This window comes from Drosophila rhopaloa, unplaced genomic scaffold (assembly GCF_018152115.1).
Source record: "Drosophila rhopaloa isolate 14029-0021.01 unplaced genomic scaffold, ASM1815211v1 contig_178, whole genome shotgun sequence".
Classification (NCBI taxonomy): Eukaryota; Metazoa; Arthropoda; class Insecta; order Diptera; family Drosophilidae; genus Drosophila; species Drosophila rhopaloa.
In genome coordinates, this window is record NW_025335059.1 from 7,593,954 (window position 1) to 7,621,338 (window position 27,385).

At 39.2% G+C, this 27,385-nt stretch overlaps 5 protein-coding genes across 6 annotated transcripts; 2 read left to right on the forward strand and 3 right to left on the reverse strand.

Annotated features, from left to right (window-relative positions):
• The first annotated feature begins 437 nt into the window (after window positions 1-437).
• LOC108053623 (serine protease easter-like) lies at window positions 438-5,240 on the forward strand. Its single transcript, XM_044459038.1, has 6 exons — window positions 438-477; window positions 889-1,020; window positions 1,094-1,325; window positions 2,808-2,887; window positions 3,794-4,523; window positions 4,592-5,240. The coding sequence occupies exons 4-6, from the start codon at window positions 2,836-2,838 to the stop codon at window positions 5,001-5,003; spliced, it is 1,194 nt and encodes a 397-aa protein (XP_044314973.1). The 5' UTR covers window positions 438-477; window positions 889-1,020; window positions 1,094-1,325; window positions 2,808-2,835; the 3' UTR covers window positions 5,004-5,240.
• Window positions 5,241-6,296: 1,056 nt separating this feature from the next.
• Window positions 6,297-17,784, forward strand: LOC108048075 (kinesin-like protein Klp98A). 2 transcript variants are annotated; one of them, XM_017128537.2, is made up of 12 exons: window positions 6,297-7,025; window positions 10,310-10,533; window positions 13,143-13,456; window positions 13,521-13,690; window positions 13,977-14,412; window positions 14,475-15,206; window positions 15,270-15,443; window positions 15,610-15,732; window positions 15,841-15,954; window positions 16,015-17,053; window positions 17,188-17,363; window positions 17,423-17,784. In XM_017128537.2, exons 1-12 carry the CDS (start codon window positions 6,979-6,981, stop codon window positions 17,663-17,665), a joined length of 3,792 nt encoding a protein of 1,263 aa, XP_016984026.1. In that variant the 5' UTR covers window positions 6,297-6,978; the 3' UTR covers window positions 17,666-17,784. The 2 variants fall into 2 exon arrangements, with proteins under 2 accessions (XP_016984026.1, XP_016984027.1); XM_017128538.2 differs by lacking the exon at window positions 15,610-15,732.
• On the reverse strand, window positions 17,778-20,491 carry LOC108048076 (putative gustatory receptor 98d). The gene is made up of 4 exons (XM_017128539.2): window positions 19,618-20,491; window positions 19,491-19,567; window positions 19,267-19,434; window positions 17,778-19,211 (listed from the first exon to the last, which is right to left on the reverse strand). The coding sequence occupies exons 1-4, from the start codon at window positions 20,489-20,491 to the stop codon at window positions 19,101-19,103; spliced, it is 1,230 nt and encodes a 409-aa protein (XP_016984028.2). The 3' UTR covers window positions 17,778-19,100.
• Window positions 20,492-20,756: 265 nt separating this feature from the next.
• On the reverse strand, window positions 20,757-22,143 carry LOC108048073 (putative gustatory receptor 98c). Its single transcript, XM_017128534.1, has 4 exons — window positions 21,273-22,143; window positions 21,142-21,218; window positions 20,913-21,080; window positions 20,757-20,861 (listed from the first exon to the last, which is right to left on the reverse strand). The coding sequence occupies exons 1-4, from the start codon at window positions 22,141-22,143 to the stop codon at window positions 20,757-20,759; spliced, it is 1,221 nt and encodes a 406-aa protein (XP_016984023.1).
• A 325-nt stretch (window positions 22,144-22,468) lies between these two features.
• Window positions 22,469-23,867, reverse strand: LOC108048074 (putative gustatory receptor 98b). Its single transcript, XM_017128536.2, has 4 exons — window positions 22,994-23,867; window positions 22,854-22,930; window positions 22,626-22,793; window positions 22,469-22,570 (listed from the first exon to the last, which is right to left on the reverse strand). Exons 1-4 carry the CDS (start codon window positions 23,865-23,867, stop codon window positions 22,469-22,471), a joined length of 1,221 nt encoding a protein of 406 aa, XP_016984025.2.
• Window positions 23,868-27,385: the final 3,518 nt, after the last annotated feature.

A 27,385-nucleotide genomic window follows, 5' to 3' on the forward strand; every position in this document is an offset into this window, starting at 1 on the left:
GTTCGGTTAAATTAAGCTAAAGCGTTTTATCTGATTTTGTTTATTAAAAAGTAAAGATCTAGTATGCAAAAAAAAGTGAAAAGATAACGTGTTCCTTTACCCAATATTTCAGCCATGAGTGTTAATTTTTTCTTTCTTCTTTTTCTTTGCTGAAACCCAATAAGAATAAATAAATAAAACACTAGAAAGAACCAGTAAAGTCAAACAACAAACACATTCACCGATTAATCTAATATAATTATTTTTGATCAGCTGTCGCCGCCGGAGAAAGATCTTTCGCCGTTGGATTGACGACCATGTAAGTGAACAACAAAAATAAAATGAAATTCACCAGTTATATGGATTTGCTCCTGTGATTGTTTGGTTAAAAGTGTTTAGTGAATTTGGAGTGCAAAAGACAGAAAAAGACATGCAATTTTTATTACTGTTGCTCTCTCTTTCTAACGCATGCAGTCACGCACCGAGAGGCGATAAGAGGTATGCGATCTTTGTGTTTACATTTTGATATTCGCTATTTTGTAAGATGCTGAGACACAGTGGCGGCTCAACATAATGTGTATGGCTAAACTTTACTTAGTCTAGTAATATGAAAGCGATTTAAACTTAATAATATTTATATATATAACTATATATAACTACTCATGGAAACTATTGACATACATTACATTTCTTATATATATTATTATTATTGTACTTTATATTAAATATATCTTATTAGTTGACTAGGGCATTAGGAAAAATGAAATGATAATATTGTAGGCAAATAACTCATGAATATTAAATTTAATTCCCTATCTTTATTTTTAATTTCTTTTCGCTTCAAAATATAATTTTAAGTATGTTTAATAAAATCTTTATAATGAAGTCCGAATAAGAAGATTTTTTTAGTTCGGGAATCATGCTGTACCGATATGAGGCAATGACCTAGCTGCTATACTACCTTAAGGGATCGCCAAATAAAACTATAGGATGCAATGCACCAGGCGATCATAGGAAGGGCGATCTAAGCTGGGCCAACAGGTAGTGTGGGTGGTTTAATTTTCCTGACTGCAATTCTATCTCTTCTTTCTTTGTTCTGTCCCGTCGAAACCAGCTAATTATTCTGTACAGCGAGCAAGCACATTAGCGATACTGATTACGTAACCCCGACCCATTTGGCCGAGTAAACTGAGCCGGAATACTAGCGCGTGCTCCGCAAAATAGTACTACGATTCCATCAGCTCGAATTACATGTAACGAATCCTTCGTTGTATGCTACAGCCGTACCGTGATATAGCGGTACGGCATTGGACCTTGGACAAAAAAAACCTACATGGAAAATAATGGTAAGCATACGATTAGTATATTAATATCTACAAAAAAAAACAAATGGTTTGTAATATTGATACTGAACCTGTTTGCCTGTTTTTTCGAGAATTCTCAATACTTGTGCGTCAACATTCGTTGAACATGTGCTCTTCAAACATGTTCGTCGAACAAGTTCGACAGTGGATATCTTGCTTATTTTTGTGCCTGACTTCACAAGGTGTTTTTATTCCGACTTCTGCCGGCAACGTGAGTGAAATAACAAAACTGCAGAATCCGTTTTTTTGTTATACTAATTAAATATGTATTTCAAAACAAAAATGTTTGGTTTTTTAATTGTCCGAAAATTAGTTTACTTTCTAATCTGAAATATAAATTAAAACAAGAGAGAACGCTATAGTCGAGTGCCTCAACTATTATATACCCGTTACTCAGCTAAACAACTTAATATAAATATGCCTTCTTGTTTTTTTTTTTTTTTTTTTTTACATAATGTGAATTATAGTGACCACAGGAAAAAAGGACAAAAAGTTCAAATTATCAATTTGAATTCGGCGATCTCTTAGTGCTTAGTGTTTGCACAACACGAGTAACGGGTATAGCGAATAGCTTTCTTTGAAAGGAGTTATCTTTGCCGGGCAATTGCAACTGTGGACAATGTAAATACATACATATGTACATATATGCCTTCATACATACACAAATACGTCATTGTTTGACTCAGACCTCCAATTTGGCTAACTAGATTTGATTTGCATAGTTCTTGGGATATAGTTTGGTATTGACAAATGAAAACCATCGCAATTTCCTTTAATAGAAATCCTTATCGAGAATTAACGTTGACTCTGTTGAGCAACTTGGCCAGCTGTTCCAAAGTCATCCGTTAGATGGCGCCATGAAAGGCGGAAATGTAGGCGCTAGCCAGGCTTAAGCGTTAAATGGGTTTTTGGGCGTTAGAGTGGGCGTGGCAAACTTTTATTAGGCCAATCGATAGGTATTGACGAAACAAATACATATCAATTAAAATTTTCATAATAGCATCAAAACTGTGGCCACAGCTTGTGGCTTGTGGGCATCAGAGGGGGCGTGGCACCATTTTGAAACAAACTTGCGCTGCGTAGGAACTCCTAAAATCTACATGCAAAATGCCAATCTTCTAGCTTTTATAGTTTCCGAGATCTCAGCGTTCATACGGACAGACAGACGGACAGACAGACGGACAGACAGACGGACAGACGGACAGACAGACGGACAGACAGACGGACAGACAGACGGACAGACGGACATGGCTAGTTCGACTCGGCTAGTGATCCTGAACAAGAATATATATACTTTATAGGGTCGGAAACGCTTCCTTCTACCTGTTACATACTTTTGCACGAATACAATATACCCTTTTACTCTACGAGTATTTGGTATAAAAATTAAAAAATTTAAATAAACACCAACAAATTATAATATACAGATTATATTCCATATATGGACTTTCGATTTTATTGCAGTGTTAATTCAAACATTCCCAGCCCAAATATGTACATTTCGTTTGAACTGCTGATTTTTATCTCAATAGGATTTTCTTCTGGTAAGTTAATCATTTTGTGTTTCGTAAAACATTATTTAATTTATTCTTTATGAAATAATAATATTGATTTAAATCCAATTTAAGCCTGTGATGGTTGATGCCTTTAATGTCATTTTTATACCCGTTACTCGTAGAGTTAAAGCTGTGGCCACAGTTTTGATGCTATTATGAAAATTTTAATTGATATGTATTAGTTTCGTCAATACCTATCGATTGGCCTAATAAAAGTTTGCCACGCCCACTCGAACACCCAAAAACCCATTAAACGCTTAAGCCTGGCTAGCGCCTACATTTCCGCCATTTATGGCCTGTGGTACCAATGTCAACGTTAATTCTCGTTTAGCTGAGTAACGGGTATCTAATAGTCGAGGCACTCGACTATAGCGTTCTCTCTTGTTTAAGAGTGGAAATTCATAATTGTATAATTTGGATGCTTATTTTTCTAAAAAAATCACTTAAATTTCTCTGAAGTCCAAGTGCCGACAGCATTCCGAATTGACCTCTAAATTTTTGACTGTAAACAAACCCCAACGAAGTCTTCCGCGTCATAAAAGTCCCTTAGGAACTTTGCACCAAACCCCAAACTGTGACTAACCAACGGCCAATTGTTTTGCTCGGTCACGTCATGATTTCTCTCGGGGCGCCTTTCTTAACTTCGGCAAAACTTGGGAAACAGCATCAACGTAAATTTAGTCTCCTTTTAAAAAACGGTGCTGATAGAGCGGTGCGTTCGGAGAGCTAGTGAGCCCCATTTTGCCATGAATGAAATTTAAAAAATATATTACACATTCGACATGGTGGTTTTTTGGATATTAGCTCTGAATTTTTCACGCTATTTTCAAATTTTTAAAACCAATCTTAAATTTCATATCTTCCTTCTTTCTAACTAATTAAACACTCTTAAAGCGTTTTCAGATTGTGAACTCAATGAGAAGTGCGTCGAGCTATATAAGTGCCCCCACTTGTATAATAAGAATTCAGACTGGAAAGCAATCAAACACAGACAGTGCGGTTTCCATCGACACCACAAATATATCTGCTGCCCGGAACCAGGTTACATCCTGCCGATCTGTGGAAAATGGGAGAAGTGCGTCGAACTATATAAGTGCCCTCACTTGTATAATGAGAAAACAGACTGGAAAGCAATCAAACACAGACAGTGCGGATTCCATGGAAACGAAAAATATATCTGCTGCCCGGAACCAGGTTACGTCCTGCCAACTGAGACGATCTGTGGAAAATTGGGTCCAACGTATCGAATTACAGGTGGCAAAGAGGCTCAGCCGAAAGAGATCCCCTGGATGGCCCTGATTCTATACCGGAATACAAGAACTTTAAAACCGGAACAGAAAACCCTTTGCGCGGGGTCCCTGATCAACAACCGCTACGTCCTGACCGCAGCACACTGTGTGAACAGGGCGTATTTGCTAAAGGACAGCAAGGTCTGGGCCGTTCGCCTGGGCGAGCATAAGCGATTCTCCAATTCAGACTATAGACAGATGAATGGGAAGATGTCGAAGAGGATTCCTCCGCATTTGGATATCCACGTGGAGCATATAATCAAACATAAAGATTTCGACAAGAGTGGAAATATGGAGAACGACATCGCTCTGCTGAGGCTCCAAGTGCCAGTGCGGTGAGTAATGGATCATAACCAATGATTGCCTTTTTATTACTGTAGCTCGCACATATTTTATTTCTCAGCTACACCAAGGAAATCTCTCCAATTTGTCTACTCGGTGGGCATATCTCATCGAAACCCTACATAAGCACCACATTGGAAATAGCTGGTTGGGGCCGTACTGAAAAGAATATACCCAGTGCAGTCTTGATGAAGTCCAGCATAAAGGAAGTGAATGAAGTTTGGTGCCCAACGTACTATCAATTCTCGCAGGAATCACAAATATGTGCCGGTGGTGAAGGTGGCAGAGACACCTGTAAGGGCGACTCCGGCGGTCCGCTGATGGGCACCATGGGAAAAATCTACGAAGGATTCGTGTATTTATATGGCATTACCTCATATGGAGACAATGATTGCGGACAGAATGGCCGGGCAGGTGTTTACACCAAAACGAAATTCTTTCACGATTGGATTAAGTACCACTTGGAACCTTAAAACCTGGCTGATTATTTCAAACACTTTTATATGTATTATCGCCTACACATGTACCTCCGATTTCCCATTCTCCCGTACTACTAACTCGTGTCCAGCTTAAACTTTTTCCAAAACAAAAGTAGACGAAAGCGATTTTAATAAGTTGACCTTGGAAAATTTAATAGCTTCACTGTTTTTAAACATAAAGGCATTAAAATCGATATATGTATGTATATAGTAAACGACTCATAAAATTAAACAAAAACTTTTTTAACGAGGTAAAAATGTCATTTCAATCGCACTTGATACACTTTTTATAATTTGTAAGCTTTTTGTCTTTTATTATATTTAACAGATAAAATGTATTAAATAAATTAAAAATTATTCCGTTTTACCTAAAAAACGTATAAGATTTTTTTTATCATCAATTTGGCTAGCATAGTTTTCAGGGCATTCGAATAAGCATAGAATCTTACTAAAGATCTGAAATGGGTTGCATTTTTAAATCTGAATAACTCACAAACGCAAGTTTTTAAAAAAAATGTGTTATTAAAAAAAATTGCCAAAAAAATAAAACCTTTGGACAAGAGCATCGGATTCATAGCAAGTAGGGATCATTGGTTCAAACCATAAACATGAACTTATGACTTGCTTATTTAATTGTATTCCAGAATGAACTGGATATGAAATTCGTCATTAAGACGGGCGCACACGAAAACACCGGGCAAATAAGTGATTTCCAATTCGATCAATTTATGGCATGACCTTTATCAAGTAGATATGTTTTATTTCACTATTAAGGTCAACACTCATTTACATGTTCAAGTAATGAGTCAGAAATGAATCGTTGCGAGGTACCCAATGAATAAACGATTTTTTAATGATTAAGTAACAAATTTATTATTTTGTTTATGGTCTAGCGTTACGCACTTATTAAACGTTCAAAAAACAACAAAAAGTTTCAGACGTGCCATTTTTCATCGACAACTACTCATTTGGCAGATTAAGGAATACACAAGTTTAATAATAATAAAGAAAAAATAAAACGTAAGAACGACAATGATTTTTGAATTTTTAAATAATCATTATTTAATTGAATATTTCATTTCATTTTAAAATACGTTAATTCGAATTTTAAACTTTACAACGGCTTGTAGTGTAAATGTAAAAGTAAAAAAAAGGTGAAGATCACTGATAAATTGTTATCAAAGTTATCCACCATTGATTGGTATAAGTGGTGTACTCATAGATTATTTTTTGGTGATTTATTTTTAGTATATTCGAGGGAACCACTTTTGGTCACACTGAGTCGAACGATGAACAACAACACAACGTCGTGTCGCGTTCGTTAAAAAAGATAAAAACCCAAAAATAAAAATAAAGTGAATATACAGCTTCCCCTTATTATTAATATGTTACTGCGCTGCTGCGAAGTGCGTTTAATGATCCGTGCCAAGTGAATTTTTATGAATATATATGGGCGAGTGCAAAATCAAAGCGATAAATCGCAGTTGCGATGAGCAGCTCCGAAAAATGCCAGCGATGTTGTGCAAGTGAATTAATGTCGAATTGCGCACAATTATTATTATTTTTATTAGTGGTAGTATGTGCAGTTGTTTGTGGCGGCGCGAAAAGTTCGCAAAGTTTGCTGATTTTGCGGACAGGAGGCGGCAATCGATTGAAATAACGGTGTACAAGAAGACGAAGAGAAAAACAAACTGAAAAGCATAGCAAAGAGCAGCAAACAAAACGGGGGAAACGCAACAGAGTGAATTGTTTCAAGTGATACACCCCCCATATCTTCCATATTCCCCCTTTTTACCCCTGGAATACCCCAAAAAAAGTCAAATTACGTGGCAAGTGGTCAGGCAAGAAACAACAAAATAAACCAGCTTTGGTGGGAGCGTGCTAAAAACGCCCCCCATTCCGCACCACCACCACCACCCACCAGCCAAATAAAGGAGTACAAGAATCTCGGAGAGCCACCACCACCGAAATGTCGTCACTCAAGGTCGCCGTGAGGGTTCGCCCCTTCAACTCCCGGTAAGCCCAGATATTCGATAACTATTTCTGTATACAGATGCGGTCAAAATAATAGCACACTTATAAAAACCAGTAAAATCAAAAAATTGCACCGCAATTAAACCAAGGTTAAAAGATTTTGAATTCTAAAATAAACCAAATGTTTTAAATTATGATTATTTTTTCTATTATGCCCTATGTTATAAAAACGTAATGCATAGAAGATTGCAATTATAATAAATGTATACCAATCGTTCAGTTTTAATTACTTTATATCTTAAGTCATCTATTGAAACGATTTAAAAACCCAAATATTATTTAATCAATTATTGCTTGAACTCTTCAAGAATGTTTAGATATTATTAATGATTTGGATGGCCTTTAGATGATAATGTTTTGGGTAATAAGGCAAAAATCATGTAAGATAAACCTAACCCATAAAAAATGATGTATACCTGACCTTCATTGCGAGAAAAGTATATACTGAAACCGAAATTCTTTAATCTTTAAATATTATTCAAAAAAAGTGAAACAAAATAAATATTTACTATATTCATTAGACAGTGAATGTTAAGTCCTCCTAAAATCCAAGAACGCAACTAAATTTATTAAATGCTAACACGCTTTACATAGTCAATGTGGTTTGCTGTGCTATTACTATGACCTCAATTATAAGTAAGAGAATGTTTGTTCAGACTCCCTGATAAGACGGATAAAATATGTAACGCCCCTCAATGAACATTGGGAAATCTGTTGCGCATTTTACTGGCCCGAAAGAATGGAAACGAATCTCTGGGAATTCCAAATTTTCAGTTAACAAATTTCGGTACAAAGAAAACACCTCGAAATGAAAACAAAAAAATTACTGAGTAGAGGGTCTAGCCAAATGTGCCTACTTATAACCACGTTAAACGTAGTGTTTTTTTACCAACCTCGTCTACGATCGTTAACTATTTTTGTTGCTGTTTTTTTTCCTGTCTTTATCTTGTCCATCTGGCAGAGCGGTCATTGCTTTTGGCACAGTTATTTGCGCATAAAGCCGAGCCGCAACAAAAGCAGGCGAAAGAAAGACGAACGCACAGAGAAGTTAGCAGAACTGCCAGACAAAGAAAGATACATTCCGGTAATGATGTCATTCATCTCGGGGTTCGATATAAAAATCACATGAACCTATACAAACGAGCTATCTGGGTTTTGAGTTTACGGCCTGCCGTGTGTTAATTGTGCATGAAATAAAACAACATCATCAGCGGGCAAATGCTGTAATTATAATAGCAAAAAAAAACAAAAGCTAACTCCCTGCGGAGTTGTGACATCATCGTTTTGGCTTAAACTTATGCAAAGCAGCTACTAATAAAAACAGGGCCCACTCAATACGATGAACCAACAAAATTAGGACAAACCATTGGCATAAAAATCAAAAATCATGTTCATTCATAAATTTAACAGCACTATTTAAGTTAGTGCATTTTATAATAGAACGTCTAGTCTTCCGAATTTGCAGTCATTTATGTTAATTTATATACGTAGGTATGAGATATGATGATATTCCCAGAGCTTTTACTGTACATATTTTTGCCCACTTTGTTTGGCCTCCGGACGGAAATTTTTAGCACATATTTCCACGGCTCCTCAGTGGACATGCAAGACTGACTGCTCATAGTAGCCTCCATGCGAAAACAAAAGCAGAAATCTACTATAATTACCTATAAGTGTGTTTATATGCACTGCACCCCAAAAAAAAAAAAAACAAATTTTGATTTTGGCACGGAACTGGCCGAACAAGTTCCATATCTCACCGCTCAGCTCCCATGAGTCAGACCAGCGAAATTTGTTGGTGTCCCGCATAAATGTTTAATTGAGGAATGAATCAACGCTAAAAAGAATTTTCCGCTGGAGGGAGGAGGTAGTTAAATGAGGCGATAGCTCAGCAAACATAGCCGCTCTTTTTCCATAATCTCCAACTGGATGTCTGCTCTTTCGTCGGGCCAAAGATTAACGAATTAAAGCCACTCAAACGCAATGAGTACTGAGCCGACTTGAGTGCAGCTTGGCAAAGTGGAGCGGCGTAATCATGCCAGCCCATGGAAAAGAGGGGAATGACCCAAAATTGACGCTTGAAATGGGACAAGGCACTGCTGCAGTCGTGAAATAAATAAAGCTTTTCGTACCGAAGCATAAATTCCCTTTAAATTGATTAAAAAATTGATACTAAACAAATTAACATAACATAAAATATATATTATACAGAATAACAAAGCTGTGGACTTTACTTAACAGGGTATGTTAGTTAACTTTTAAACTAAAAAAGGTACATTAAAAAGTAATCAAAAGTCCAATTCGTAATACTTTAATTGAGTGTGGGAAAATAAAACTCATTAAATTTACCCTGATAACGAAAGGACAATGAGTTCTTAAATGTTGACCTCAATATTAGACTCAAACAATTATTTTCCAGAAACTATTAGGTCTCTGGAATCTCACGAATTTCTCATAACAGATTTTATACTGTGCCAAACACGAATTTCTCATAACAGATTTTATACTGTGCCAAACATAGACATTCTATAAAATTTTAATAACAATCATGTGATATTTCTCTGTATATATCTAGAAGTAATGATCCATATGATACAGCCTATTCAGATATACGTAAATATAATTTCCCTGAACGGCGTGCTGTTTTGAGTTTTCTGTTTGTTTAGATGCGTTCTTCGTGTGAGTTTTCCAGTTAGAGTCTGTTTCCGCGTGTGGGTGCCCCCATGAACTCCAGTCAACCGGTTCGGTTCCATCTTTAAACGAATGTTCTATGCCCAGGCGCGAGTCTTTCCATCTCTTTTATTTGCGCCGCTTTTCCTTTTGATGTTGCAATCAAGTCTTTCAGTTTATTATTCTCTCCAAACCGGATTTTTTTTTTATAATTTGTAGCTAGCTTTACGTCGCCTGATCACAGGGCAAACATGTCAATTGGATTGCATGGGGCAGTCTATTTCTCGTCTATTTCCATTCGCTTTCCCCGTGTAACGCCCCCTGACTTTTCGCCATTTGTTCGGGTCATGCAAAAATCGTTAATAGGAATATTTATGAGCAAGCTGTGCGGTCTATTTTTATTCCAACACGAAGGGCCCTGAAAGGCGGGCTATGGAGGTGTTTTGTGAGAAAAAGCGAACAGTATTTATTATATAAAACTTTAACAATAGGCTTGCTCGACGTCTGTCAGCCAAAGCCCTATTATTTGCGAATAGCTTTGTCAACTTTCATGGACAAGTAATAAATAACATTGTCATTTGCACTTCCCCTTGCAGTGAGATCGACATGGACGCCCAGCTCATCATGGAGATGGAGAACAAGAAGACACGTCTTCTAAAGCCCCGTCTGCAGTCAATACGCGATGCAGGCCGCGACAATCATCATGACTTCACCTTCGACTACTCCTACTGGTCATTCGACGCCGAGGACCCTCACTTTGCCACCCAGGAGCAGGTGTACAGCGATCTTGGCAACGACGTCGTCGATTGTGCCTATGAAGGTGAGGCAAGGGCCAAGGGGTCACACCATTCGATTACACAATAGTGACGCATTAACCCCCAGCTAATTGAGCGGGTGTTGGTCTAGGCTTTCGCTTTGGGGCCGTCACCCAAATGAAAAATGCACGACAAAAAATATGTAAAACTCTCAGTAATTTTCAAACGAAATTAGTTTATTTTTTAGAAAAGTTTTTATTAAAGCGAGTGAGCTAAAGAATATCTTAAAAAAGGGGCATATTAGATCGTGACGATTTGAAGAACTTTAAGACACATCAGTCCTTATTACATACTAAAAATAAACTTTATTTTAATAAACAAATAATAAACCATTTTAGTTGCTAAAACAGTATTAAGCTTTATTTTACTGTGTACATTTTCCATTAGCCCCACTCTGAGACTGCCTTTTTCATTCTGTTTTCTTGCACTCACGACTTTTTGTTTACATTTTCCCTGTGCGTCTGCTTATTGGCTTTGATATTACGTTTTCCCTCTCGTTTCCCAAATTTTCTGCTTAGTAAACAACATTGATGCTCTAAAAATAAAAGCAGCACGTATAGTAAAACCCAACACAACTTGCTTCAGCTTGCAACGCTCTGCTGGCGACTAATTATAAATGAATTTAAGTTTGTATGCAAGTAGGTGCAGTTAGTGATAATCATGCGAATTTCCTGCTACCGGATGACCGCCGATCCGGAGTTTTTCGGCAGAAATACCGGGATGACTATTTTGGACATCCCATATTCTGTTCTATAATTATTACATTAATAGGGTTGACTGTTTAGTATTTATTTTAATTGAGCACCAACTAGAAAATATAAATGTTAACTGCGTAATTTGTAGACTATAATTACTAATTACGGTAGGAAAACTAATTGCTTATGTTAGGACTACTTTTGTCAAATCTCATTGTGAATCTAACATAACAAAGGCCAGTTTTTAGCCTTGCTGAACACAATTTTAAAATCGCCACTTACTATTTAATTAATCTAGGGTATGGCTTCGTCTAACCCTAAAGATGGTTTATTTTTATAGCAATCGCTAAGCAAGAAAGTAAGCCAAACAAAACTTTCGCCCACAACTCAAGATGCCAAGCGAAATGGAACAGCTGTTTATGCTTCGCGTTGTTTTGGCACGCTTTCAATATCAAATTGCGACAAGCCAAGATTGGCAAAGTGGCAGCGGGAATGTGATTACGAATGCGAATGACAAACAGCCAACATGCATTCGCTATGCAGATAAACCAAGACCAAGACTACAAAACAAGCCATAAACAAAGAGTGGTGTGGCGTCCAACTGGCTGGCTGTGTATCTGAGTTTAATGTTTTTTAGAGACCGAGTGGACAAAATACTAGTTTTAAATATTAAACATTCATCAATTATCCAAAGAATAAAATAAAACACCCTAATTTTTGGCTATTGTATTACAATTACAATTTTTGAATTCATCAATTTAAAATATATTTTTTTTAGTTTCCATGATATTTTGAAATAAATTTCATATTTGGTATATTTATTTAAAATAGAATGATATTATATTATTATTGAAATACATAAGTACAATAGCTTTTATTTAAACTCATTTTCTGCTAGTAATCACTAAACGTCGTACAAATTTTCCTAAGCTTTGTAACATTAATGGTTACTGTTGTTGCACCACCTGTGCGGTCTTGAATGACATCGAATGCTAAAGCAAATCTTATCTCACACCTGTCGACCGTCGAGATTGTCCAACGAGCTGGTGAAACGTTTGAGCCGCCCATCCTCCAATCTCTAAGTGTAATTCGAGCTGATGCCGCTGGATCCGATGGCTTTAATTGCTTGCTGGCTCGGCGCCAACGATGATGTCGCAATTATTTGGCGCTAGTCAAAGTTTTAGATAGGTCATCTTTGAGTCATCACTTTTATTAAATACATATGTTGTTTATTTATTTTCTGACAAAAAGTAGCTTATCGATTTTCCGTCTTTCGTGAGTGTTAGTGCAAGTAGTTTTAATCTTGGGCAGTAAATTCCACTTGAAACTGATAACAACATAAGTGCAGCTATAAAAAACTCAATGAATTGTAAATATCAATATTTACCTAAGCTAAACTTGTTATTTTAAGAGCCACCTTTTGTCTTCTTGTAGAAAAGTACTTTAAACATTCCCATTAACAGAATTAAATAATAATAAATAGTTGAACCATTTGAGAAACATAAACATTGTAAACATGTTTTTTACGCCCTATGTACATGTAAGGTGGCAAACTTGATCAATTTTGATTTACTTAAATGTTATGATGTGTCACCTGTGACGCTGCATTCTCATTACTTAGTCACGAAGTGCTTGCCTCACTTTTGGGAGGTTCAACAATTTCAGCATACACTTCGTGACTGGCAATTAACTTTAAATAGCATGATGCGCTTAGGTGGCAACCGCCCAGCACTCGCTCACCTTTGGTTCTTACCACATTTTACAGAAAAATTTAGTAATTCAGAAACCAGTAGCTACAAGTAAACTTAATATAACTACATATCTTATGAACATTTATCATCTCTCGTTTTATAAAATAAACCGGTAGGGCTTTTACTGGTTATAATTGTAATTTGTTATGGTATTTCTATCTTTTTAAGGCTACAATGCGTGTGTGTTTGCCTACGGCCAAACAGGCTCCGGCAAGACTTTCACCATGATGGGCACACCGAACAATCCTGGCCTTATACCTCGCATCTGCGAAGAACTATTTATGCGCATGCGTGTGGGCCAGGAATCGGGCACTGGTTATAGGACACATGCCAGCTATCTGGAGATCTACAATGAGAGGGTCAAGGATCTGCTGGCGGCACAAAGCACTGGACATGGTCTAAGGGTTCGTGAACATCGTAGCCTGGGTCCTTATGTGGAGAACCTGTCGCAGCACGCCGTCTCCGACTTTGATGAGATTCAAGTGAGTTACTGAAACTCTGGACAACTGAACATTTTTTGTAAATCCTTGATTTAACCTTATTTAGGAATGCATTGCCCGGGGAAATGCGCAACGCACCACGGCCAGCACCAACATGAACGATACGAGCAGCCGCAGTCACGCCATCTTCACGATCACATTTGTGCAGGCGGTTTTCATGAATGACATGCCAAGCGAGACAGTCTCGAAGATCCATTTGGTCGATTTGGCAGGCAGGTGCGTAAGCGTAAACGTAAGCGGAGCATGAAGCTCTGCTCTAAAAACATAGGGTAAAAGTATATTTCGTCAATTTTTGGAAATACCAAATCCAAAATAAAGTAACTATGTCCTAAAAAAGCTATCATCCCCAGAAGTATTAATCGATTTGGCTTTATGTCACAAGAAAATTTCTTATTTCAGTCAAAAGTTTTTTTAAATGGGTTTGTGTAAAAAGTTTTTAGAGTGCAACTGCATGATTTATTTTTTAATACATTCTCCCTCACTCTTTTATTGCATTTTTCAGTGAGCGTGCCAATGCAACGGGGGCAACGGGTCAGCGTCTGAAGGAGGGTGCCCACATCAACAAATCGCTGGTAACTCTGGGTAGCGTGATTTCGGCTCTAGCGGAGCAGACGAGTGGCGGTCACAACAGTAGCAGCTCCGCATTGGCCAACACACCAAATGGGGCCAGTAAGCGGGTGCTCTACATTCCGTATCGCGACTCCATCCTCACGTGGCTGCTGAAGGACAGTTTGGGCGGCAACAGCAAGACCATCATGATTGCCGCTCTTTCGCCGGCAGATTGCAACTACAGTGAGACCCTCAGCACGCTGCGGTATGCGAATCGGGCAAAGAACATCATTAACAAGCCTACGGTGAACGAGGATACCAATGTCAAACTGATCCGGGAGCTCAGGGAGGAGATCAACAAGCTCAAGTCCATGTTGTCGGGGGATATTGTAAGTAGTTGTCAAGAGATTATGTATACTTCAAATTAACCCTTGGTTACATTTTCTTTTAGCATTCCCTGCAACCATCGCTCAAGGTTTTGGCCGATCTCCAAAAGAAGGAGGCTCAAGAAAAAGTACTCACCGAGGAATGGACGGAGAAATGGAAGGTGGCCCAGTCCATTTTACAGGAGCAAAAGAGTCTGGGTCTTCGCAAATCGGGCGTGGGCGTGGTTCTTGACTCAGAAATGCCGCATCTAATTGGCATTCATAACGACGTGACCACCGGAGTGACTTTGTACAGCCTGAAGGAGGGCGAGACCCGAATTGGCAGTGAGGATGCGGATTTGGCGCAGGACATTGAGTTGGCCGGTGATGGAATAAGGGCGCAGCACTGCAGCATTGTACTGAAAGGTGGTGTGGTCACGCTTCATCCCTGGCCTTTGGCCCAGTGCTGGGTGAATGCTCACCTAATTGACGAACCCAAGCAGATCTCGCAGGGCGATATTATATTGCTGGGCCGAACCAACATCTTTCGCTTTAACAATCCCGCCGAGGCTGCAAAGCTTAGGAAGGATTTAAGTCGCTCGCAGCTGGACATGTCGCGGCTGTCGCTTATCACCTCGTCCAAAGAGAACTTGCTGACCTGCAGCATATACTCGGACGAGGATGGGGCATCACCTTATAAACGCCCAGAACGCCAGTATTATCCTCAGCGTCCCATGTCGCGAGACGATCCCGAAATGCAAGATGAAAATAGAAAAATTCTTGATACGATCGAAAACGCTTTAAAGCAGCTCAATGTGGTAAGTGGTTATATTAATTTTTTAGTCGATTTCAATATTAACAATTTATTTTCCTATATTTAGGAACGCGTCCAGATGCACGACCAATACAAAACCAAAGTGCGTAAGCTAACCGAAGAGCTTATTCGCCTGGAACAGCAAGAAATGGATGGACTGCAGGTTTTGAATTGCCGGGAACAGGAGTTAGTCGCTCGCAAGGATATGCTGCTATGGGAGAAGAACAACGAGAAGGTTCAAGTGAGTCTATCCGATCCGATCCGTTTGATTGCATGTCACCTTTAATTCTTCTTGATATGAATGGATTGATCATTGTGCTTGTTATATTGCCTGTTATCTTTTATTGTTTTCCTTGTTTTTGCTTTGTGTTCCTTACGATTTTCTGTTCGTTCCATTTTCGTTTTAGATCGACATTGTGTGTAGACAAATTTCAGCGTTTCAGACGCAGCTCGACTCTAAGAAACGAGATTTCTCTGAGTATGTAGCAAAAGAATTGCAGGAACTGCAAGATTGTGGCAAACTGGACGAGGTTTGTTTGTTTGTTTAGAATTTCTTTGCCTAGAGATTAGAATAGAATACAATAACCATTTATAAAATGTTATGATAAACAAACGTATTTTTTAAAACGTATTCACAGATGGGCATGAAGATCGAAGAGGGCACTCCCCTGAACGATGAGCTGCTATTGCAGGTGTCAGATTCCTTGGATTTGTTTGCAGCGCAGTTTATAAAGGACACTGTGCGCAGAAATGTATGTATAATTATCAACTAATCAATAAAAGTTTTCATAACTACAATTAAACGACTTTAGAACGAGGAAATCCGCAAATTGGATGAACAAATAGCCGAAAAAGAGCGAATACTCAATGCCAGCACTACAAAAATAGCCAAGGTCGATGAGACTATGCTAGAGATCCAGGCCCAGCTGGAGCGCCTACGTCTGGAACGCACCGAAAGCGAGACTGAGTCTCAGGCGATGCGCGCCAGGAAGCAGAACATGAAGCTACAGTTGGCCAACAAATCCATGTCCACCTCGACCAGCACAAACGAGGCTGACGATGTGTCCAAGTCGGACACGTATGAAACCTGTGATACCTTCCACACCGCTCAATCAAACTTGTCGCTCGTTTCATCGCCCACGATCACCGAAGGCCAGCAGTCGCCGCTCAGCAATTGTTCCTGCGATGCAGAGGACGAGGCGGAGGACACACGCAAGGATGATCTTTCGGGTAGCAGCGAGGAAACCTCACGCACCTGCACCGCTGGTCCCAGCAGTGGAAGTGGAAGCGTTGGCATCGGTGGTTCCGGCTCTGCGCCCAGTGCCACACCCAGTTCGCAGGCCATCATGAGCGATAGCGGTGTCTGCTTGGATACTCGTAATCAGGCGCTCCTCCAAAATGGACACCTCAACAACTACAAACAAGGAGTGCGAACCAGCGACGAAGACACCGGTTCCTGCTCCTCCTGCGAGCTCGGACGGCACTCGGACGTATCCCGCCCCTATTGTCCGCTTCATTCGCTGCGAAGAAAGATCGCTGCTCAAAAGGCACTTATCATGAAGAACCTGGAAACGGACTTGAACAAGCCCCAGTTGGATGAGCACATTGCAGATTTGCAGGATCTGCAGCGACGTTACATACATATGGAGCAGGAGATGCTGCAATCGGTGCAGGATTTGGAGGCGCATGCCCAATGCTGTGCCGACGAGCGATCCGGCATGGAGCGACAATATGAGTTGGCCAGCTCCATCATGCGCTCGAGTGTGATGAGTCCCACAAGCATGGAGGAGTCCACCTCACAGATCTATTCGCCCAGCATGACACGGTCCTGCCCATCCATGCGCGAGTTTCGTAAGTATTTTGTGGGATATTTTTGAGAATTTCATACCATTACCCTTGCAGTTTGTTAAACTCATTGGGATCCCAATTTTAAATATACACAATTGTTAGTTCAAGTTTTTAATTAATTTCCAAATTTATTTCAGCTGAGGGCGAACACTTTATTACCATCCCGAGTTTTGTGATGCGGGGCGCCGGCAAGCAAACGCACTACGAATACGAGGTTCGCATCGCTCTGCCCGATGGCAAGTTGAACATTCTGCGGCGATACAGCCGCTTCAGGGAGCTGCACCTGTGCATGAAGCATTGCTACGGGGCCAAGGTAATAAAACTGGTAAAAGAGAAGTTTTTTACATTTAATAAATAAAATATTTTCACTAGATCTCAGCTCTGCCCTTTCCGCGACGAGAGCTCTTCGCCTCGAACAGCGAGCCGGTGGCCAAGCATCGGCGTCGTCTGCTAGAGCTATATTTGCGACGCCTATTCGTCGTCTGCTCGAAGATTCCACAGTGCCCGATCTACGAGGGTCCCGGAGGACCGGGCCTCACCCGCGCCTCCCTCGTCCAGCTGTCGTCTTTTTTCAAGAAGGGCCTGTTCGAGAACGGCAAGCACGGGACGGGATAATAGTTAACCTACTGCTGAATTATCTCCTGCCTACAGTGTGTCTTTTTATTTACTTGTACTACCTGTTAAGCTATATGAACGACAACATGGACCTGTTTTGATAAGCTAGCCCGAACTACTGTGTAGATTAATTAGCTGTAAGCCCCGTTAGCTATGTAAGACCACCAGTGTCCTTTCTCACACCCGAGCATATATGCGACAATTTTTATACCCATTGTTATTAACTGAATCGGAGCTTTATATTGAAATCACTGTAAATGTAACTGCCAGTGGCGACGTTGCAATCTCTGAATTGTACTACACCAAGTGCAAATATGTATTCTATCTATTAGCATCGAGTTGAAGGTTTGTTTAGATGGTTTGTTGGTGTTTGCGACCAGTTTTAATTAGTTAATTATTTCTCTTTACTAGTTAAATATACGCATATAGGTGTACAACTTCCAAAAGTTATTCCAGTTATTTAGTCTGTGATTACCAACTGAAGTTATATAACACAATCCAAGCAAATGAACGTAACTGAACATTTCACGAGCGATTAATCCAACTGACATCTCCACAGTCTACAATCTTTTAGGCTTAAGCTTATTGTACAAAATTGAACACTGACGGGTCTAGGTGGGCAGATGTTTAGCAGTAGGTATTAGGTTCATTAGCCACTAAGTTTTAGGTCTTAGTCGATTCGTCGCAATTAAAGTAAACTAATTATGAGTACAATTTCCGAAAATGTAACAACATGAAATGTTCGATGTAAAAAGCATAGACTAAGTGTAATTAGAGCTAAATGCTAGTTGGTTATGAATGGTGAAATTGATCGATCGGTGGATCGATGGCAATAAGTAAAACAATAATAGCCTAGTTATAGAGAAACCTGATAGCTCCGCCCACTCAAACTGAAGTCCTTTGGGGGCAGGCCGATACTGATTTGACAACAGAGTGGTTGCTGTCTTACAAAAAAATAAATACGTAAATATATACAACTCAATGTAGTGTTCTTGATATTTATTTATTGTAGCAAGCTATGTCAGAAGTGATCTAACTTTTATGCCATGACTGTATCATGTGTAAGCTTTCCAAAATATACATGGTGTATTTTTACAATACGTAAACATCGTACATGTAGTTGCTGATATTCAACATCTTATTGTAAAACATATAGTTTTTAGAGCAAGGAAACCTCTTAGTTTATGTATGCTCTTGGGATTTTAATTGGTTTTAAAATTGTTTAAGTATTTTAAATGAATTGTTTTTGTTTTAAGCAAAATTTACGTATACACTTAAGATTGCATTGTCGATAGGTGTCGCTGTTGCAAAATGTAGATTTCATGTAAATCATATCATGTTCTAAATATCGTTTCAAAAATTTAGGTTTAATATAAATATTGTGCTAAGTTTTTAAAGTTTTTACGTTGTTTTAGTAATTGATTAAATTACACATTTACGTGGTCATTTCGCTGATGTTCATACCTACCCTATATTTCGTTTGCGCCAAAACTGGAATTTTGAATTGAACTAGAATAATGATATAGCCCAATATCGTGATCATCATCTAAAGTAAATATGTAAGTATTAAACTATGATTGATAAGACATTTAATGGCATACCCCTCCAAAATACTTGAGATTGATATTGAAGAACCCGCCGCAATTAAAATCGAGTCTTAAGTGTTGCATTTGCAAGGAGTATTCCCTTAGACCCATTTTTAACATTGGATAACCTTCAGCTGCAGTTAAGCCACCAATTTGGTGCAGAATGCGTGGGATGCTATTGTACTAAAAGATTTTATTACTATGAAATTGTATAGAAGGTATTATTTGGTCCTACGTACCGCTTTGATGCAGAGTTCACTGTAAAAGCAGGACATAAATATAGTGCTTAATAGTAAAAGATTAGTACCGACTCGCACTAAAAAAAGAAAAAAAGTTAAATTTCTTCACTGTTTTCGGTATACTTACTATATTGGCAGCAATCGTTTGGATTGATAGATTTTATGAGAGCCCAATTGACGATGTGCAGGATAGTCAGTCCGTTGAAGAGGAATAGTAGCATCATGGAGATGGTGAAGTAGACGGAAATCTCACCCACTAGCTTCCATAAGCGGCCAACCAGCAGTTGATTTCGTTTCAGAGCCACACACAGCTCTTGAATCCTCTCGCCGCAATTGCAATCCTCAAGTTCAACGTGGACCTGCTCAAGAATATGGCGCACTCGGAGAATCAGCTCGTAGATCAGAAGTACGGACAAGCAATACTCCAAGCCTTTGAATTGGTGCATCACCAGGAAGATTTCGGTGAATACTTTATTTGCCCAATGTAAGTATGGCCCCAGACCCGAAAGGGTAAAACGCGGTATTAGCCCCACGATCAGCACCATCCACAATCCAACGGAGAAGGCCAATCGGAAACGGAAGCTCCACCAGTTTCTACGACCACTAAATCCCTTCCAAGCATTATCTATCTCATGCTCCAGATCCGCAATATCCTCATAGATACGTCCGAGACGACGAAAGTTAAACATCATGTTTAGAAGGTTGCAAGTTGACATGGCCACCACGAGAACTTTCTGCGTTCTTCCCATTACTTTGCTAAAGTCTTCCACATGGAAATCATGTATTTCCTGGTGTAAGGCCACAATATTCGCATAGCACTCATAGATGACCATCAGAAGGATTGCAAAGGAGAAGGAAAAGTATCCTGCCATCAAACAGTGCCTACGCCTCTTGTGTAATGTCCTGGCAAAAAAAAGGGGCGGTGGTGTAAGTCCGAGTATGGAAAAAACCTCCAGATAGGGACGAGCTGTGGTCAGCAGACGACTCCGATTCGCTTCCATTCCCAGCCAGGTGTCAAAAGGTACTGGTATAAGGATTAAGCTTGCTTGTAAATTGCAAGCACTTTTTTTAATGAGTTTGATATGATAATCAGAAATTTTCTATAAGATAACAATGAAAAAAGTGGGGAATGCTCTTAGAAACGTAATATAAGTTCGCAAAAGGGTGCAACTGGGTATTATTTGAACAATAAACTCTGTCTAAAAACAATAAGAATCAAGAATCAATTTTCTGTAGAGTGAATTTTTTTTTAAGTTACCCTACACATTAATCTGTAGTATTGCTAATATTATGGCTATTTTTGAATAGCGCAAAAACCTCAATTTTGAATTGTACTAAAATAATTATATAGCCGAGTATAGTGATAACCATCTAAAATAGAGAGGGTGAGAAAATAGTTATATTTGCCAAGGCCATTTTTACCCCTCCAAAGTACTTGAGGTTAATGTCGAACAAACCGCCGCACGTGAAGATCAGCTTCAGGTGTTCCATTTGCAAGGAGTATTCCCTTAGGCCCATTTTAAGCATTGGCCATTTTTCAGCTGTAGGCAAGCAACCTATTTTGTGTAGAGTGTGTGTGATGCTATTGTACTGAAACGTTTTGGGGATAAGAAATAAAGTAAAACACAATTCATAGATCTGACAAACTCACAGCTTTAATGCACCATTCACTATACAAGCAGGCCAGCAGAAGATTGATCGATAGTAAAAGACTTGCCCCAAATCGCTCTAAAGGAGGGACAAATAGAGTTAACCGTCCTAGGACTCTTAGAGATGACCTACTATATTGACTGCCATCGTTCGGATCGATAGATCTTATGAGAGCCCAGTTGACCACGTGCAGGATAGTCAGTCCATTGTAGAGGATCAGCAGCGGCATGGAGAGGGTGAAATAAGAGCCAATCTCACTCACTAACCTCCAAATTCGTCCAACCTGCAGCTGATTCCGTTTCAAGGCCACACACAGCTCCTGAATCCTGTCCCTGCACTCGCACTCCTTAAGTTCAACATGGATCTGATCGAGGACATGGCGCACTCGGAGAATCAGCTCGTAGATCAGAAGCACGAACAAGCAATATTCGGGGCCTTTGAGTTGTAGTATTATCAGGATGATCTGGGTGGGTATTATATAAGCCCAGTTAAAGGATCCCGGTCGCCTAAGGGTAAAGCGGGGTATAAAAGCCACGAGTAGCACCATCCACAGTCCTACGGCAAAGGCCAATCGAAATCGTAGGCTCCACCAGTATCTCCTTCCACTGAATCCCATCCAGGCGTTATCGATCTCTATTTCCAGATCCGCAATATCCTCATAGATTCGTCCAAGACGACGATAGTTCAGGAGAATGTTTAATTGGTTGCAAAAGGCCATTGCCACGATGAGAACTTTCTGTGTCCTTCCCATTACTTTGCTAAAGTCCTCCACGTGGAACTGATGTACATCCTGGTGTAAGGCCACAATGTTCTCATAGCACTCGTAGATGACCACCAGAAGGCTTCCAAATGCAAAGCAGCCGTATCCTGCCATCAAGCACCACCTACGCCGCTTTTGCATTGTCCTGCTAAATAAAAGAGGCGGAGGAGTTAGCCCGAATACGGAGAAAACCTGTAGATAAGGACGAGCTGTTGTCAGCAGGCGACTGCGATGGGTTTCCATGACCGGTGAGGTGTTGAAAGCTACTGACGAAAGCCGGTTAACTTTCAGAGGTAATTTCCTACTACTAAGTAATTAGTTAGATAAGACAATCAGCTACTCTTGTTAGCCATAAAGCATTTTATCACAAATAAAGTCCCTCTTGAGTTCGTAGAAACATTTTGTTTAGCTATATGGTGTTATATTCACCATTACCCGTTTCTTTTTGATAATAAAAGTTGGTGCACAAACATTAAAAAATAGGTTATAGGGGCATTACATTAATGAAACAGTCGCCAGAGAATTTATTTAATAAAAATAACTTTAAATTACATGTATTTTAAATGTGTTAAGCGCTACTGTTGAGGCTTGACTTATATTTTGTTTCCGCAATCGCTTGAACCTTGAATTGTATGAGAATTATGGTATATCCCAATATAGTGATCAGCATCTGCAAAGTTATACCAATGAGCAATCAATTATTAACAAAAGTGTGGATATAGTACCCCGCCAAAGTATTGCAAATTGATGTCAAAGAATCCTCCGCAGGTGAAGCGAAGCTTCAGGTGTTGCATTTGCAAGGAGTATTCACGTAGTCCCCTGGTTAACATCGGAAAATCTGATGATACAGACAAGCAACGAATTTGGTGAAGGATGCGTGGAAAACTATTGTACTGCATATATTTAATTTAAAATAAATATAGGGATAGATGTTTATCTTATAGTCGACTTACAGCATTAATGCACCGCTGACTAAGAAGGCATGCCATTAACAAGTTGAATAAAAGAATCAAGCAAGTTCCGAACCGGTCTGAAAAATGGTAAAAAGAACGTGATTAAGAGAATTGTGATTTAAGTATTTTTTTATACAAACCATAGCGACAGCAATCGTTTTCGATGAATGTGTTGATATATGCCCAATTGAGAACATGCAGGATGGTGAGTCCGTTGTAAATAAACAGCAGCATCACGGGCAGACAGAAGTAGCTGCCCAGTTCGCTCTCCAGTCTCCAAATGCGGCCAATAAGTAGCTGATTTCTCTTGAGAGCCACACATAGAGCTTGGAGCATATCCTGGCGATTGCAGTCCTCCAACTCCACCTGCAGTTGATGAAGGGTATGGCGCAATCGCAGCACCATTTCGTGGACCAGCAGGACAAACACACAATATTCCAGGCTCTTGAGCTGCTGCATTACAATTACAAGCTCGGTGAGAATTTTACTAGGCCAGCTGACATAGGGGCCCAGGGCAAAGAGGGTGAATCGGGGCAGTAAACCCACCAGCAGAATCAACCACAGACCAACAATGATAGCCAAACGGAAGCGGAAACTGTAGCGCTGGCCATGTCCACCGAAACACTGCGAGGCTTCGTCTATATCCTTCTCCAGATTTGCAATGTCCTCATAGATTCCGCCAAGGCGACGATAGTTAAGCAGCATGTTTAGTTGATTGGCAATGGCCATTACAGAAATCAGGCTCTTCTGTATGATACCCATTACTTTGGTAAAGTCGGCCACATTATAATCCAAGACTTCCTCGATTATAGCGATTATATTTATGTAGGTTATAGAAAAGACAAACACAAGAATAGCAGCTGCATAGCACACGAATCCGCTCAACAAGTACCTTTTAACGCGTTTTTGTATGGTACTACCAAAACTTTGGGGCGGTGGCGTCTGGCCAAAAACGGAAAAGATCTGAAGATACGGAAGAGCTGTGACCAACAGGCGACTCTTTTTTGCTACCATTTCAGGTGAGTATTGAAAACGGAATAAAGAGTATACCAAAAGATAACCCAAAAGAATTGGTGGGTGAACGTGTACCCAAAACGAGGGCTAGTGGTACCAGAAATAGGCAGTACCTATAATTATTTTATGACCTATGTAATTTTTTTAGTGGTATTATTTATTTTCAATTGCGTATGCTAACCTGACACTACTAAGGATTTCTCAATTGGCATAAATTCTGTATTTCTTTAGTAATAAATTATAATTGTGTTATTCCCTAAGATACCTTCTAGGCCAACTGTGTGTACCTTAGCCATCACTGGCTCTTCGCTTACCTAATTATTCAATATACCAGGCCAGCACATTTCACTAATTAGGTAGATAAGATGTTCTATGATCCACAAGGGGTTGTGCTCCTGGATGATTTCTATCTCGTTGCCTGGCCAATTCCCACGTCATAACGCTGGTAATTTCCATCTACCATACCATGCAAATGTGGGTTAAATTGTTTTTGTCTTTGGCCAGCCATCAGCATTGTCTTTCGACGATTGCATGTGCATCCACACATTTCCATCTCTCCATCTGTCGCTTTCAATTGCTCCACTTTCTTGCTTCATTTTCCATTTTGTGCACATAATTGCACTTCTTGTGAGCCAAAGTGGGCAAACAACCAACGTCACCGTCATCCACTGGCAAGCTGATGCTCCTTCTGCACAAGCCAAATCAAACGAAAACACCCTGCTCGGTCCACTCGCCCAACACAACCCAACCCAAAGCACCCGATCCCGTTCAATCCCCAACCGCCTGCTAATCCCGTGCTGGAATTTCCCTGGGATCCACATGCACACACGAGGATTTGGATGCGGACGAGGGTTGCCGGCGCGACGGCAAGACATTGACGGGATTAAGTGTCCTTTTTAATTTTAAACTACTTCACTTCACTTTGCTCAGTCAATGAGTGCTCTCCTCCATGCCCATCTTTTATACCCATCGCTCGGTTAGGCTTCTCCCATTTTTATTTTTTGTTACTTTGGCCGTGTATGTTTCTCTATCGAGTCCTTTTCTTTTAAGCTTGATTAAGCACTTTGTGTAACTCTATGACATGGACATGCATTTGCATGCTGGACGCCGTGCCAATGGCATTTTTAATTTGCAATAGCAACATATCCTGATCCTGCTCCACTTCACACCAGTGATGCTGGTAACGTATTGCAAGAAATATGTCTAAAATATCAACGAAAACCATTGTAAATAATAATTTCAATAATAATTTTAGTTTTTAAGCCCCTTTTAAGTGATTATACATTTTCATTTTAGCGAATAAACCCTATTAACCCTTTTTTTTACTAAGAATTTTTGTTATACGTTTGTAAATTAAGAGTTTATTATTTCCCCCAAAGCTTTATTTAATTAAAGTTTTTTAGAAGCTTATATTTATTTGTAACTTTTTATTTGATTATTAGGTTTTTTTCCAGATAGGATTTTACATTTAATTAGATATCTTAACGTTACAAATTACAAAATAGATAGAGACAAATAAAAAAAAACTTTTCAAAATATACGGTTCCTTTTTAATATTTAGCAAGGAGACCTAGGATTAAAATTGTATGAATATAAAACGGTTTTTTTAATGTTAAAAAATGTTATATAAATAAAAAATATATATATATATATTCGTTGATTTTTTGTGTGTCGGGAAAAAGGCCAAATTGTCATCGATGCCGGGACACTCAGCTTCGAGAGCAGCGCAAATTGCATGCATTAGCATGGGAACCGAGGGACGACGGGGCAATAAAGTGGGCGGTGATGGAAATCCTGCCCAGTGGGTGATGATGGAGGAGCAGGCTTCTCATTTATTATGCAGGGCATCGAAGTAACAATGACTTTGGATTATTGTTTCCTCCCTGCCGCAGCAAACAATTGAAATACAATAAAATTAAATAATTTTTAACAAGCCACAGGAAAACGGAAGTGCTCGTCCATACCCACACATACAGACAGTCATACAGATACAGCCCGCAGATTTACATGGCCTTAATAGCCAATCTCTGGCATTGGCGCACAGATAGTCCGTATATAAACCGCTTTTTTCACTACATTTTATCATTCTTATTACAAATATATTGTATATTGTTTAAATTGCATTTAACTTTAACAAAAAAAAAATATACATTCATCGATATATTTTATTCGCAAAGGTAAATAAATCCACATAAAGGAACCTTTGGCTGTGTGCGAGTGTCTGCGAGCAATAAACAAATACAATTTTATTATTTATTATTTATGTATTCATGGCCATTAAACGGATATCCGTGGCCGTGGTGCATTAAATTGCACTGCCGCCACCTCACCCATCCTCTACTTCACCCCTTACCTTTGTCATTACTTACAAGGACTCCCGCCCCCTCCATTTTTTTCAAACCCATAAAGCGGATCACGTGCTGGGGTTGTGAAGACAGCTTTAATGCACTTTAGTTCATATCCCGTGAGAGAGATAACCGATAAGGAGATTCCAACTAGTCGAACATAAAGCTTAATGATTAAGAAGGCTCCAATTGGGTATTAAAAAGGTTTTAAATATCAAAAGCAATAAACAAAAGCACACAGGAAAAACGTAAACATTCTAAAAAAGGTCTTTAAAGGTGAATTGTGAATAATAACTCACGGTTTTAAGTTCTTGCTATAACTTATTTTGTATTACCAACCTAAAGATGGAAACCGATAAAGAGCATGAATCGGTATTCCTAACTGTGCTTATAGTATTGTGGTTTAATTATATAAATATATTTTTACATTTGTACCAATTAAAAATGATTGTTTTATTGTGTTTATTATACTTTATTAAAAAAATTTTGTTCTTTTTTTCTAACATACAGTTTGGAAATTCCGTGTCTCTCTTTTGTTATATCTCTTTTTTTTAACGATTTATAATCATGAGTGAGTGCAATTCACTTCATGCAACATTTTTAACAACAAAAAAATTAAAAGAAAAATACGTGTTATATTTTTTCTAACACCCGGAGTTTTGTGAGTCTTATGAAAATTTCAGTTTAAATGCATACCAAACATTGGAAAGTTTTTAAAAATACAACATTTGCATCCATATTCCAGCTATTCCATAACTGACGTTTACAGTCAGCTTTGCCATACTTAAAATTGAAAAGTCTGAAATTCATTTAACGATGACTGCGTGACCTAATCGAATCTCCAATTAATATTTATCTTCAACTTAATACCACCTGAAGCATGTGATAAGCTTCCGTTGGGCCATAAGTATTTCGTTATCTGACAAGAAATCGTTAGGCAGGATGCGAAACAAATTTAAGGAAGTATCAATTGTTGGGGATAAAGGAGCATGCTGAATAGCAGCGTTTGCCGGTGCTAAGACACGGAGCTTTCCTTTCTCTCTTTTCCCTTTCAACGGATTGTGGTTGTCGGTTTTAGTTGACTTGGCACTGGCAAGCAGCCGAAGGTGTGTCTTCTGCTATCAATATGTAATCAATGCTTTCAAATAACTTTGCCATTCGCAGCAAGGCTTT

What these genes read in the sequence shown, in the direction of transcription:
- LOC108053623 (XM_044459038.1), top strand. Translation starts at nt 2,836, where the DNA reads ATGTACATTTCGTTTGAACTGCTGATTTTTATCTCAATAGGATTTTCT. An exon ending in CTCAATAGGATTTTCTTCTG is followed by an intron (nt 2,888 to 3,793) that starts GTAAGTTAATCA and finishes ACACTCTTAAAG; the next exon opens with CGTTTTCAGATTGTGAACTC. An exon ending in AGGCTCCAAGTGCCAGTGCG is followed by an intron (nt 4,524 to 4,591) that starts GTGAGTAATGGA and finishes TTTATTTCTCAG; the next exon opens with CTACACCAAGGAAATCTCTC.
- LOC108048075 (XM_017128537.2), top strand. Translation starts at nt 6,979, where the DNA reads ATGTCGTCACTCAAGGTCGCCGTGAGGGTTCGCCCCTTCAACTCCCG. An exon ending in CCATGTTGTCGGGGGATATT is followed by an intron (nt 14,413 to 14,474) that starts GTAAGTAGTTGT and finishes ATTTTCTTTTAG; the next exon opens with CATTCCCTGCAACCATCGCT. An exon ending in CTTTAAAGCAGCTCAATGTG is followed by an intron (nt 15,207 to 15,269) that starts GTAAGTGGTTAT and finishes TCCTATATTTAG; the next exon opens with GAACGCGTCCAGATGCACGA.
- LOC108048076 (XM_017128539.2), bottom strand. Translation starts at nt 20,491, where the DNA reads ATGGAAGCGAATCGGAGTCGTCTGCTGACCACAGCTCGTCCCTATCTG. An exon ending in GTGAACTCTGCATCAAAGCG is followed by an intron (nt 19,435 to 19,490) that starts GTACGTAGGACC and finishes AAAATCTTTTAG; the next exon opens with TACAATAGCATCCCACGCAT. An exon ending in ATCTCAAGTATTTTGGAGGG is followed by an intron (nt 19,212 to 19,266) that starts GTATGCCATTAA and finishes TATTTACTTTAG; the next exon opens with ATGATGATCACGATATTGGG.
- LOC108048073 (XM_017128534.1), bottom strand. Translation starts at nt 22,143, where the DNA reads ATGGAAACCCATCGCAGTCGCCTGCTGACAACAGCTCGTCCTTATCTA. An exon ending in GTGAATGGTGCATTAAAGCT is followed by an intron (nt 21,081 to 21,141) that starts GTGAGTTTGTCA and finishes AAAACGTTTCAG; the next exon opens with TACAATAGCATCACACACAC. An exon ending in ACCTCAAGTACTTTGGAGGG is followed by an intron (nt 20,862 to 20,912) that starts GTAAAAATGGCC and finishes TCTCTATTTTAG; the next exon opens with ATGGTTATCACTATACTCGG.
- LOC108048074 (XM_017128536.2), bottom strand. Translation starts at nt 23,867, where the DNA reads ATGGTAGCAAAAAAGAGTCGCCTGTTGGTCACAGCTCTTCCGTATCTT. An exon ending in AAACGATTGCTGTCGCTATG is followed by an intron (nt 22,931 to 22,993) that starts GTTTGTATAAAA and finishes ACCATTTTTCAG; the next exon opens with ACCGGTTCGGAACTTGCTTG. An exon ending in GTCAGCGGTGCATTAATGCT is followed by an intron (nt 22,794 to 22,853) that starts GTAAGTCGACTA and finishes AAATATATGCAG; the next exon opens with TACAATAGTTTTCCACGCAT.